The sequence below is a fragment of the Falco cherrug genome, chromosome 6, assembly GCF_023634085.1.
Source record: "Falco cherrug isolate bFalChe1 chromosome 6, bFalChe1.pri, whole genome shotgun sequence".
Classification (NCBI taxonomy): domain Eukaryota; kingdom Metazoa; phylum Chordata; class Aves; order Falconiformes; family Falconidae; genus Falco; species Falco cherrug.
The window spans coordinates 5,205,735-5,218,968 of record NC_073702.1 but is presented as its reverse complement, the minus strand read 5'-3'; the positions used below and the strand labels follow the sequence as shown (position 1 = coordinate 5,218,968).

Here is a 13,234-nt window from a genome sequence, read left to right as displayed (position 1 = left end):
CAGACCTCTTGCACAACTTTTCATGCAACTGCACCTAACACTGAATGGATAAGCTACATAACATTAGCCTGTCATAAAATACGTACTTCAGGTACCACCGGGTTTCCTTCTGATTCGAACTGCAGGAAGAGCAACTTAAAAACGGCATAATGGATCATGGCCACCATGGGCTGGGGGGCTCCCACCTGAGAGAAAAGCCACTGACCTCTGAAAAACATGGATAATTTTCTTGTAGCACTGAACAGCAGTAACACCACAGTATCCTTGTGCTTGCACTGGTACCAGGAAAGTACAGGCATCAAAAGTAAATACAACCTTAGAAAAAGTATTTTAAACCACTGACTTTATTAAAATACTTAATACACTGTTTGAGAGGAATGTACTTACATTTTCTGGAAACTCCACTGAAACCAGATTTTAATTAGATATTTAACAAATGACAAGACAGCGGATGAATTCATGCTGTACACCGAAGACTAGACAAGTTAGGGGGGGTTTAATCATTATTATTTTCCTGGCACAGACTCTTCTTTGCTTCTTAGCTTCCATCTCTTGAATATCTAGTAGCAGAGAAAGGAGGTGTGCATTTCTCACAGCATCAAACCCATCTGGTCCAAGCGAAAATTCATTTGTTTTCATCAGATTCTTCATTCAACCCTTCCCCAGTAGCTTTCTTTTCCAGAAAAGCAAAGGTGATTGACCACTCTAAAAAGCTACAGGTCATAGTGCAAGAAGAGTTTGACAATCAAATGTGAATTTGGAGCTCTAAACCTTCGCAGAGTCATTACTCTTCCAAAATATCAATTTCAAGCTCAGAGTGGAAAAAAAGACAGTGTCAAAATACAAGGGCCACAACACATTCATGGACTTGGTGGAATGCACATGGAAGACAGCCTGCAGCGCTGCAGCTCTGAAGTAGAAGGTAAACCAGAAGCTAGGTCTTGTTGAAATACAAGATGCAAGGGCTAGGAAGGAGAAAGATGGAAATAACCTGGACACATCCTTAAAAGAACGAAATGTCCTAACCTCATGGAGAAGGCTGTAATCATCATACACATTGCAACTGCCACAGAACCATGAAGATCAGTGACAAAGTGTATGCTACGACAATCTCAATGACAAGTATAGTCTGGGGGAAATTATTCATACTGAGTGAAAAAATAATTAACTGTGTGTTTCAATGCAAGATACACAGAGGCTGCATAGGTTTTCACATCAAATTCATAAGGCTCTTTTTAGGAGATAATTTTGCAACCTTGCATAGGTGATATTATACCTTTTCTATAGATAATACGCAGAAACTATGTACAGTTGAAAAAAAGAACTTTGATGAATGCATTTTTTTTCCCATCAAGTTTAACCACAGTATAAAAAGTAACTTACAGAACTCCTTCAGTTCTCTAAAACACATATGGAATATCCCAGAAAGAGACGCTAGGAACGCCATCTAAATGATGCCGTGTGCATTTATACAACAGGTTGATACAACTAAAGAAGCCACCACAAAGCATAGTCGTAAAGTTTCCATACAGAAAAAAAAAATAATGCAGGAGTTCATTTTGCTTACAAACATTAAAACTTATTTAAACAGAAATGCATTTTAGTTACAACAACAAATTAATGAGCTTCACTAATCAGATTGCTGAATGAACGGATGACTCGCACGCTAAGTAAACTATAGAAAGAGCCAATTTGATCCCTGCTTGATAAATGTACGGTAAACTTTAAAATCTGCATTTGGTTTCCAATTAATCCCAGCTCAGAACAACTCCTCCCTTAGATAACCAGAACGCAGTTTCTCAGAACTAATATGAACATCTGCCAGCGCCCTACAACAAAAGCCATCAGGGCATTCATGCACTTCTTCATTTGGCATGAAAGCAAGCCAGCCAGAGGATGGGCACGGTGCCACGGGACAGCCGACCCCACCTTCGAAAATGAGCACCCTGTTCCCTGGGACTCATCCACCCCCCCTAAGTGGCTTGGTTTTGCCCTGCAATCACCTAAACCAGGAGAACTCCTTTCTGACGTGGCTCTCCTCCACTGAAACTACCTTCTCTTTCACACAGGAGTTGCCTGGCGTGCCTTTTGCCATTTTGTGCCTGGACCTAAGACATCATCATTTCCACTGCTTATTACGCTTGCATATCACAGTGATGTGTACTTTTTAGTAATATTTACAATTGTATCACTGTGGAGAACTAAGCCCTGTACTAGAAACAGTCTCTTAACAGAGACCTTTAATACTAAGGATTTGGTGTATTCCTTATCTACAGATAAACTTAAAAAGGCAAAGCTAAAATCAGCCCACTATACATTTGTTGTGTTAGGTTCAAACGGGAGGGGGGGGGGGGAACAACAAACACACAGCACATTTCCTTTCGAAAGGATGCTATTTACAATAAAGATTCATTTTTTTTAGTATTTCAACAACAAAAAGCCAGCTTATTTTGAAATTAGTGAAATCTAAGGCGGCTTAGTTTTTAACCAACACAAAGCACAAACAACATTGCTGTTTTCTTTTAAACACAAGTCTCAAAAATGCAGGGAAACTACGATCAGTTATACTATGGGTGACAAATCACAACCAGTTGAAGAACAATAATAAAAAACCCCTTCTGTTTTTTTTTAAACACAGCCTCTAAAAAGTACAGCATCCCAATGTTTTCTCAGTTCCAGATTGCTGACATTATAAATTAAAGGTGAAAAGAGATCCATATATAAACAAGGCAGCTTTCCATTGACTTCATTGTACTGTTCTTGTCTAAACCTTTGGAAATTTCACCTTCAAATACCATAAGGTAAGGCTGAATTTATCAGTTAGAAAACAATGTCCATTCATATGTGGAATCTGAAGGAAAAAAAAAACAAACCCAAACAACAACCCCCAAACTCAAAAAACCACACCCAAGTATTTACAGCAATTCAGATTTCTTCCAGCCTTCACATTTGTGTTTCACCTTCTGCAGAACTGTATAAACACACTATCGGCCGAGACCAAGGCCTTACGTTATGGTACGTGGCCTTTTGGGTGGCGGCGGCGGCATGAGTTCAGTGTCAGGATCGAGGTGGTGTTTCCGTGTCTGTCCTTGAGAAGCTGCCGTACATCTGTCAATGAACTCAAACAACATCTCCTTCGTGACCGGATTCTGGATGCTGTTGCATACAGCTGGGAACAAAGACAATATTCTCAAGTTACTAAATTGATTTGTTGTAGCTGGCACTTCAACCGTTTCACCCCCTCTTTGCAAAGTAAACAATTTGGCTCAAGTATTCAGCCTTAAACGTGGGCCTTCACAAGATGATTGTGTCAGGAGTCAAGTGCCTCTGCTTTGTCCCCCCAGAAAGCAAACCAGTGTAGTGGGCCCCTACCTTGCAGGAATCTCCCTTTTTAAAACAAACAAAAGGCATGTGTGTGTAGGCTTCACAGGGCAACTATAAAAAAGCCAAGAAGTGACACCTTCTTGAGGCAAGCAACAGCAGCAAAGGTCTTGTGAGACACGGCTTTAAAACACTCATAAAATTCAAATAGCTAGAAACGAGATTGGCTAACATTAAAAACCTCTGCATTAAGATAACCTTTTTCTTCATCACTAAGTACTATAATTATCATAAACCCACAATGCACAGCACTTTTTTTTTTAACCCATATACCTTCACGTGGCAGAAAGACTTGACACCAAGCAGGCTACATGTCAAGCACACCAGACCGTATGATGGAGGAAGGGCCGTAGGTGCTGCATGGTGGCCAAGGCATGCATGTACAATCCAATACACTTGGATTACTTAACATGACTCCCCAAGTCATAGTTTCTAAGTAATAGCCCACAGGATTTTATGGAACAAATAAAAAAGCTTACTTCTGTTAAAACAAATGAAATATTTTTAATACTTTTCCTATAAAACTTTATACTCCTCTAATTTAATCCTTCTGAGACACTTAGGGAGGAGGGAAAGCATATAGAACAAGAAATTAAGGAGGAATCCTATGACTATCTTGGAAGAAAGTACAAAATTATTAGAGGATAATTTATAGCATGTAAGGATTGGCCACACTATGGATGCAATTTCCATGCGAAACAATCTATTGACCCCCTAGAGTACAAAACAACATTAAGACACTTTAAAATGCACTTGCAATTATAGCATTGTTACAAATAACGACTCTTAAATTAAAACACTCCCTTCTTTCTTGCAGAATTACAGAACCATGCAAAGCATTACTTTCCAATTAATAAAACACCTTCTTAGCACTATTTTTTCATTATCTCACTTTTTGGTGAAAAGGTGCTTTAAAAGTTGCAGCGTATGTGACTTTTGCATTTGGAAACCATTATTATAAGCGGTAGTTTATGAAGGTAATTTGTGCCACAAGGCAGCTGGCATAACTTAGTATCAACTTTTAAGGGCTGTCCTTGCTTTATCATTCAAAAAGCCCTCCTCTTTTCAATTTAAAAGGTATCAAAGTTCTAAAGCAAGACGGAGACAGGTACTTATTTTGTTGTCATTTCAACTATGAGGAAAAATAAATAGTATTTTTCATCAAGAGAAAGCAAATAGAGGAGAAAGGATCTACAGAAGTCTCAAATAAGAAAATACAACTTTTGGAGATAACAGTTTTTCCTACAGGATTTAATTTTCTTTTAATTTTTATTTTTAGGAAGTTCATTATGTTTTGGCAGAAAAAAAGCGCCAGAAATAACACAAGCGCTCTACAAATGCAGAAAATGAAGAGAAAAAGGGCAGCTACATATACTCTTAAGAACGAAGGAAAGAACAACACGCTGCTCCTCAAAGAAGAGAAAACTCCAAGGGAAACCAACTATTGAAACAGTAAGGTAAAACAGAGAAAAGAAATTTAGGTCATGGTGACAAAGAGATGTACTTGTATGACTTTTGTGGCTCATTCCTCTTTCCCAACAGGACTGCTCAGCAACATTTCAGCTACATTCTGTGCTGGTTCCCTAAGGTGCCAACAGATTTATTATCTCCTGGCAAAAATGACCACGTTTTGTTTGTTCAAGAAAATCCACTCACTGCTCAGGCAGAAATACAAGTAGAATGGTTTGGAGAAAATCCGACATCATCTGTACACGCTCTAGTAAATAGTGTGGTCTTAAATATGATTAAACTTCATTTTGGCACTTAACAAAAAGTCAGTATCAACATGACTATTGTTATTCAGCCTTGCACACTTCTATTCAAACTCTTATACTTCATCTGAAAGTAAACAACATAATTTAATTTACAATACTTGGCAACATGTTTTTTGATAGAAGAACATAAAAGTCTCACAATTCTGTGGGGATATACCCCGCTTTTCATTTGTTTCCCTCTTCATTGTTTGTATGACTATTGTAGAAACTTAAGGTGACACTTCCTCCTATTAATCTTCTAGCCCATCTGCCAAACAACAGTTTCAGCATTTTGAATAGAGGTGAAATTATAACGGATTTTTTGTTCAACAAATGCAACTCACAGTGTGCCAGCTTGCATTACATCCCAACAAGCCAACACGATGCTAGGAACTGATGTTAGTTAGTTAGCTGCCATTGCAATGCTATTATAAATAAAAACTTCCCTGGGTCTCAATTAAAAGGCATGCTGTGCCACTTAAGGTCTCTGAGCAAGCGTTTGCAATTCTACACAGACTTAGGCACTTGCTTCTGCATTATCCGTCAAATACTGCATCAGAGTCTCCGTTTAACTGACTTCATCAAATGACCCTGAAGCCAAAGGCCAAAGGATTCATGCTATATAAAAGCTAAACATGACATAAGAATTTGCAAGATGAGGTATTACTGTAATAAGCTAGAGAAGCCAGCACTCAAACTAGAAATGAGAGCACAGAGTGCCTTTCCTCCTTAAATTAGGACAGAGTTAAAAAATTAAAATTTGAGCCTGAAAAACTTTTAAAGCAATTTATTCTACTCACCCATGGCAGTGCTGTAGGCATTTGGAAAGCTTTTGTCTACTCTCTGTCTCATGAAAACCCAGCTGTTGTTCTCAAACTTGCACTCTATAATTTTATTGTCATACTGCTTCAGTTCTTTTGTCACCTGTTAAAAAAAAAAAATTGTTTGGGATAAACAATTTAATTAACTATTTTTTTTTTCTTTAGGGATAAATAACAGAAGATCAAAAACTGCCCTGCATTTTTCAGCAACATGTTCCATCCTACACAGAAGAACTGCACAGATTACATCTCCGTATATACATATGCTCAGCTACTCAACATTTTAAAAATACTTTTCAAATCTGCTGTCAATATACACCAATTATAATATGCTAAAACATCAGCACCTCTAACAGAGGGGGAAAAAAGTCACTTCTGGCCCAAATGCAAATAGGTTTCCATGGGAATAAACTGCATCCAGTGTAAGCGCTACTGCCAGCCTAAGTGCACGAAATGTATTATCCATGTTTCATCAACCTTCTTTGTTGAAGGTCTCAAAGCCAAATGTCAGATTTCAATACCAGAAAGAGCTTGTGGAAAATCATTTCACTCTTTATATTACTGAGGATTTTTCTTCTCTCTTCTTTAAAAAAAATTATTTTGTCTTTTAAGAATTAAGATTGTAACTCCAAAATAATGCAGGATTTCAAATTGCATATGCTCTATATTTCCTTCAGGCCTCTCTATTGATTCAGAGATTTGTCAGCAGCCAATATCCCGAGCTATTTGTCTATTTGGCAATGCTGTGTCATTTGGAAATGTAGTCTATATGCATTGAACTTCCTAGTTGTTTTGGCTACTTCATCCTATGCATCCTAATCTATGATACAATGCAAAATTCTCACGTAACCATGGTAACCTGAGAACCTTATCTAATGCTTTAACAATTTTACCCATATACTTCATTCTGTTCCAAAGGGCCTCTTCAGAACTATAAAGCTGTATTTAACTGCTAGCTGCGTTTAGTTTGCTATACTTTACCCACAAAAAGCTGTATAAGGTAATACAACACTCTGGATTCATGAGCTTACGCATAAGCATTCTCATAAAAAGGGACTGGTTATTGCAATTCATTAGCATAATTTTTCACCTCTCTCGTCTACTTGCTCCTGAGCAGTGACATGGGAATTTACTACTGTCAGAGGGATGCAGGTTTGAAAAAGGCCATAACTGTCTCGAGACAGCTTAATAGCACATACAGTGGAAAAACCCATGAACCTCTTTTCCATTAATTCCCAGATAAAGGCAATTAATTCACGAAAAGGCCCTGAGTATAGGCTGAGTCCTCCTATACTGCATGGTACAGGATCTATCCTTAATTTGGTAAGCAGAATCCCAACATTTTTCTGTGTATTTACCCTGAATACTTGTGCTCATTCCCAGATAGGGAGTCCTGGGATTTTACTTCTTGAATGAACATGGCACTGTAAAACCATTTTGTTAAACCCGCTTACAACTGAGACCTAGGACAGGCCTGCAGGACGCTGCGGGACTGACAGAGTTAGAGTCAGGTTTCTATGTCACACATTATTCCTTCACCCATTCCATCTCCTGCAAAGAGCTTTTTTCCTAAATTCGTTTAATCCTTAAGTGAAGTTTGCATCTGCTGATTATCACTTGGATGAAATCAACCAATTGCCCAGACAAGCAATCTTTTCCTTTGCAGCATGCTCTGCGCAGCACATCACTACTCTCCATCCACGCTGAAAATCTATATACAGTCCAGATGTTTGACTGCCACACGTTTGTGGGTGCACTTATGTTCCTTTAGGTGTATGCAGGAAAACACAACATCTTTTTCTAACACATTATGGATACATAAACCCAGGAAGAAAGTCTTGGCTGCGCGGCGCCTTGGGAAGGTATTTTACTTTGAAAACAGCTGCCTAGTGGAAGCAGGGGCAGCAGGGGGTATGACCACATGTCTGATGATCTGCCAAAGCAGGGAAATGTTAGAAGGATCACCTGCTAGAGAGGTATAAAACCGCAGGCAATGACTTCAACTAACCAACCATTTCATATGGCTTTCCCATGGTTTATCATTCTTCCAGTGTTCAGATGCTCAGAACAGCAATGAATTAGGTGGCAGCTTTATCTGACTGTGGCAATTAAGCAGCATTATTAACTAGGTAGATACTCACTTGGCCATTCATTAGCAATCTGGAAGACAGATCTTTCCACAAAATATGAACACCTGCCAAAGCATCAATTTCGAATGAATTTTCCCTTTAGAAAACCAGTGATCATAGTCTTTAACAATTGCAGGTTGTAGTAATTATTTCACAAAGGAAGAAATACAGCACCTACTTTTCTCAACGTTAAGTGACCTCAGTCTTGTAAATGTAGTTGTAATATTAACAAAGATTTTAGGAACTGCTGGGCATCTGGTTGAGACTACAACTACTCTGAGCAAAACATACTTTTCAGCATTAAAAATACTCTTCTGTGGCATCTTAGGAGACTTCTAAATGGGCATTGTTTACGCACAGGACTGAACAAGCCCATAGTGATCCTTGTATCCATAATTCACACCTTATATCTACCTATTACTTGCATGCTACTTTCTGGTATTTCAGCTTCAAAGCGTGACAGGGAAACCGTCAAATTTAACGGTCTTGAATTTCCTTTGGGAATTCATTCTGAGCTGCTTAGAGCAACGCCTTCTCGATTTTCCCTTAGCAGTATGGGGTTCATCTCTCCTTCTCCCCTTTGAAGTATTACAGTCCATAGAGTACCTGAATAATGCACCATCATTTCTCTCCCTGAGAGGTGGCACTTCTAGCTAGTGCTTTATGGGAACAGGAGAAGCATCTGAGGAATGATGGCAGTTCTCAGCCAAAATGTTTATCCTCATCAGCCCCAATGCTTCTGGTAGAGTGTCAATGCTTCTGCCATACTGTTGATAAAATGCCTTGAATCAGCACTCAGCAATTTCAAGACGGAAATTCCCAGCACATTAAGGATCCCATGGAGCCTCCCTTAATTGAATATTTACTCCCTAGCCTTTTTTCGGGTGGCCAGTCCGAATTAGAAGCCTGGAGGATTACCCCTCGGACATGGGGCTGTCAGAGGTGGTGTGCAACAGAACAGTATTCTGGTCTGGGCCGCAGCTGTGTCCCCGGCAAGGACAAACACCAGCCTCTACACTACTTTCCTTTCAAGAGGAGCCAAACTGTTCCTCAGCAGGAACACTTGCTGTTCCTGACTGCATTCGATCTAGTTATCAGGAACCAGCCTACTTGCCCAAAAGAAATCATTTCCCAAAATTATGGATGAGCTTCCTCTTGGAAGCTGATTCACACCGTTACTGCTAGATTGCAAGACGTGATCGGAAAAAAGTGGGCAAAAGCTGCACCCCCATTTCCACAATAGCTCACTATCAGATCAGACTGGACGTAATACAAGCCCATTGCCTACAAATGTCAGATTACATGAAGATGACAGCTATCTTCCCCTCCCTGCTGAGAAAGGCTTCCCACTGTCATCATCATCATCTATTCACTAGGAAAATATTCGGTGGGTAAGCTTATTTCTTCTTCTAAGAATGATGACAGTTCAGGTTTAATTAAAATCCCGTTTTCCAGTCTCCCTCCATCCCCAATGTTCTGAAAGAAATTCAAAATATATTTTAAAAAGTGAAATATCTAAGCCATCTCAAATTATCTCCCCTGGCAGAATAATGGAGCCATTTTGAGATGAATCACAACAGTGTGTTTAAATGAAGCCACATTTTATGCTAATTTAGAGCAAAATGTGAAAAAACAATAGTTGAAAAAGAGGAGAAACCATTTACATTGAATGTCGTTGGCTCCAGTCCCATGAACATGCATGCATTATCTCTGCTGACTACCAGCGGCCAAGGCTTTTCTGTGTATCTCCACAGTGCACTTGACCATCAGACTGGTCCGTCACCCCACCAGCTGCTGAGTCATCGTTCCATTTACCTGAAGCATATGTATTTTATGGGAAGACTTCACTCAAACATTAGTCGTATCACCATTAATCCAAAAATAGAATGAAATTCCTGGGCAAGCCGCTACTTTACGTAAGAGGTACTAACAGTAAGAATTTAGATTTTAACGTTAATATTAAGTTAATATTTCAGAAAGCATGCCTACAATGGACAAGCTTAAGCTTTACAAATGCATATACCTTCGCTATATTCAAGTTCTTTAGAAAGAAAATAGGAGGTAAGCTTTTAGATAAATGGAAACTTGGTTGAAAGAAGCCCCGCATTTCCATATGCATATTTTTTTCAAAGCAACTGAAATTATTTCAGCTCAGTAAATAATACCCTTTACAGAAAGCAGTTTGTAAGCAAAATCTGAACACGTTCTATTTCAAATCCCTTCTCTCTTTAAATGCCTTTTTGTTGCACTTTCCCCTCTATTACCAAACATTTCTAGAAAGAATAGAATTCAAGTCACCTATTTCTCTTGTTTATTCCACAACCCTAGTTATCAGCCTATTTCTAAGATCCCAGAAGAAACAATCATCATAGTAGACGCAGAGAATGTTAACTTCCATGAGAGAACAAATGAGCAAAAGCAGCAGTTGAAATCTTACAGAATTAAGAAGGTCTTTATTTCTAAATACAGAATTAAAAAAAAAGAGCCATAACACACAGGCAAGATAGATTCTAAATTTAATGGCTTTCTATTTTCTAAGAAGACTCTGCTTTTTCTTTTTATAGCTGGCACGTGCAATGAAGGTATTCCTTTTTGATACACTCAAGTACACAAACTGTTTCCTGGCTTTTTAAACACAAGTTCCAACGCCTGGAGGGGAGAAATGCTTAGAGCCTGGAGCCACATAAGGCCTGGAAAGTAGTTCTCCCTCTCTGATGTCATAACTAACTTTTCTCCATTAGGATCCATTCTCACAGCCAAAGCAACCAAACAAGTGACAGCAGCACATCCCAAAACAAACTGTCAGCTGTGTTCACGAGGGAGAAACCTTCTGGTTGCTTCCCAGTCTCCTACGGCAGAAGGACTGGAGCCCACACCCTCTCTAGTCAGCCACCCTGTAAAAATCAAACCACATTTTTCTAAGAACTGTCAACAAAATACGACATTTGCAAGCTCCTTGTCCTGAGGGTACTGGGATACATTCAGCCACAAATGACAGTTTAGGAAATAAAATCTCTCTCTAGCAAAATAGCACATCCCAAATCCTGATTTCTGCATTACTCTCAAATGCTGTGACTGCCCACAACTGTGAAGTACTACAGACTTCAAAACTACGTCTCTCAAGCAATGTGGAATATCCTAGACAACAGAGCGAATTAACCTGCCCACTGGTACCATGTAGTAGTAAGGACATCATCTGAAGCCCAGGGAGAAGCAATGACAACAGTCAGGGAACAAAAAGAACAATTACATGGGAATTGGAGGGAACAAAGAGGGGCCAAGACTTCCTGAAGGAACAGGATGGCGACAGAAAAAACAAAGAAGCAACAGTAACAAAATCAATAGTTTCTGAAGATAGAAAGATAAGCCAAACTCAACATGAGGTATTTTTGAAGACTGAAAGGTGACAAGCAAACTCCAAGGACCTTCAGGTCAAACCAAGGCAACTGAGAGGAAATGAGGTGAGAAACAGGGCTCCCATTTACTTTGAGAATACACCTAAAACAAAGCTTCAAAGTTCATGCTTTTAGTGTACGCCCAGCTTTCCAGAGGAATGTGCATATGGGCAAGGACTGTCCTGGAAAAGCACTCTTACATGCAATTACAGAAGTGGACATGAAGATAAGAAACTCTAACAACCTCAGAACATCCCGGAGAGTCAGTAGCCATGTAGTTATTAGAGCCCCCAACACAGCCCCTAATACGGATCCCAGGTTGTTATTTCAGTGCTTCTTCCTAATTCTTGGCCAGCTTGATCAGATGCTTTTAAAGAACTTTTTTCCCCACTCACATAAAGTATCTCATGTTTTTCACAGTAAAATTTCTCAAAGAGCTATAAAAATTTACAATATGGTTATTAAATGCCTGATCATACCATTAGTGTATACAGGACCACAAATATTAATACTGTCAACAGGCAAAAGTTACTCAGCTAAATACTCCGCTTCACATTTTTGTTCAAACCAAAACAGATTTTGTAATGTAACTTAATATCTATATCTTAATATCTATTTCTTAATATCTTTCAAGAGATTATTTTATCAAAATGCATAGACTTGTCCAAAGTAAAATAAAACCACTGGTAACCAATTCTGTTGTTACACTAAACATACTGAGTGTTTCCTTCTAAGTAATATATTACCCAACAAATAGTTATCAGCTTGGGTAAACACAATGCGATTGATATGTTTATTTAACAATAAGAAGCCTTCTAAGTGTAACTACACCATTTCTTGTGTATACAGGAAATGGAAATGCTCCAACTTGAATTTCATTCTTGGAAAGGAACATTAAGAAATATAAAAATTTTAACATTTTTGTTCACGCTAAATTAAACGACAATGTTAACACCAAGCACTGGAAAATCACGGAAAAAGCAAAAAAAGAAAAAAACATGTTTTAAAATCACAAGACTGTGGCTTTTTTAAATTGTGGCACTTTTTTTGTTGGTTTTGACTCTCCAGAGTCTAGCACTCACAGTTCATTATTTATTTTTTCTTTTAAAACATATAATATTTTCTCAAAGAATTTCCCATTCTTACATGTAGTAATTTCAAATATGAATAGTGTTTTCTGATGTATAGAATGAGTTGGGAGTCCTGGGATTTTCCTGACAACTGACTGACGGAAAGAGACATCAGAAATAAAAAGCCTTCCTCTTATCAGTGATATTACAAGTTTAATGACTTTCAGTGCCAGCTGGAATTAGATTTCTTAATGTATCCTGGAAGGTCTCCTGTACACCTGACCTCACACCACCATCTGAACTACCTGGAAGAAACCGATGTTTTCCTGAGCCTAGTTTGGGACTCTCAGAGGAACGCTGGTGTCTATGACAAAGCGTATAGCTGGTAACTGCTAAGACCATGATGTGGAAATATATCGGTGTTTGCATAAATGCTTTGCTCTATGATGCATGCACTTCAAGATACTCTTTTTCTATCCTTGCCATTTCACCCCCTTTTGGGCATTGTAACTCAGGCATCTACAGTACTCAGAAGGCAGCTGACCTTCCTGCTAGACTGCCATCTCCACCTAACTCCTGTGGGAACTTTTCAAAACCCTATTTTCTTTTGATCATCATCAAGAGTGCGACACAGAGATCCAAGGGTCCATACACATCCCGAACAGTTAAATGAAACGAAGTAAT

The 13,234-nt window shown here is 38.8% G+C and overlaps 1 protein-coding gene across 4 annotated transcripts in view; it reads right to left on the bottom strand.

Moving 5' to 3' along the window:
• Positions 1–326: 326 nt before the first annotated feature.
• The window catches only part of RNGTT (RNA guanylyltransferase and 5'-phosphatase), a 193,437-nt gene continuing 180,529 nt past the window's right edge, over positions 327–13,234 (bottom strand). For 3 of the 4 annotated variants that reach the window (XM_055713704.1, XM_055713706.1, XM_055713705.1), the window contains 2 exons: positions 5,936–6,059; positions 327–3,169 (listed from right to left, as the gene is read on the bottom strand). In XM_055713704.1, coding sequence (XP_055569679.1) covers positions 3,006–3,169; positions 5,936–6,059 — 288 coding nt within the window. In that variant the 3' untranslated portion in view covers positions 327–3,005. Of the gene's footprint in view, positions 3,170–5,935; positions 6,060–13,234 lie in introns of those variants that run through there. The other variant, XM_055713707.1, reaches the window with a different exon arrangement.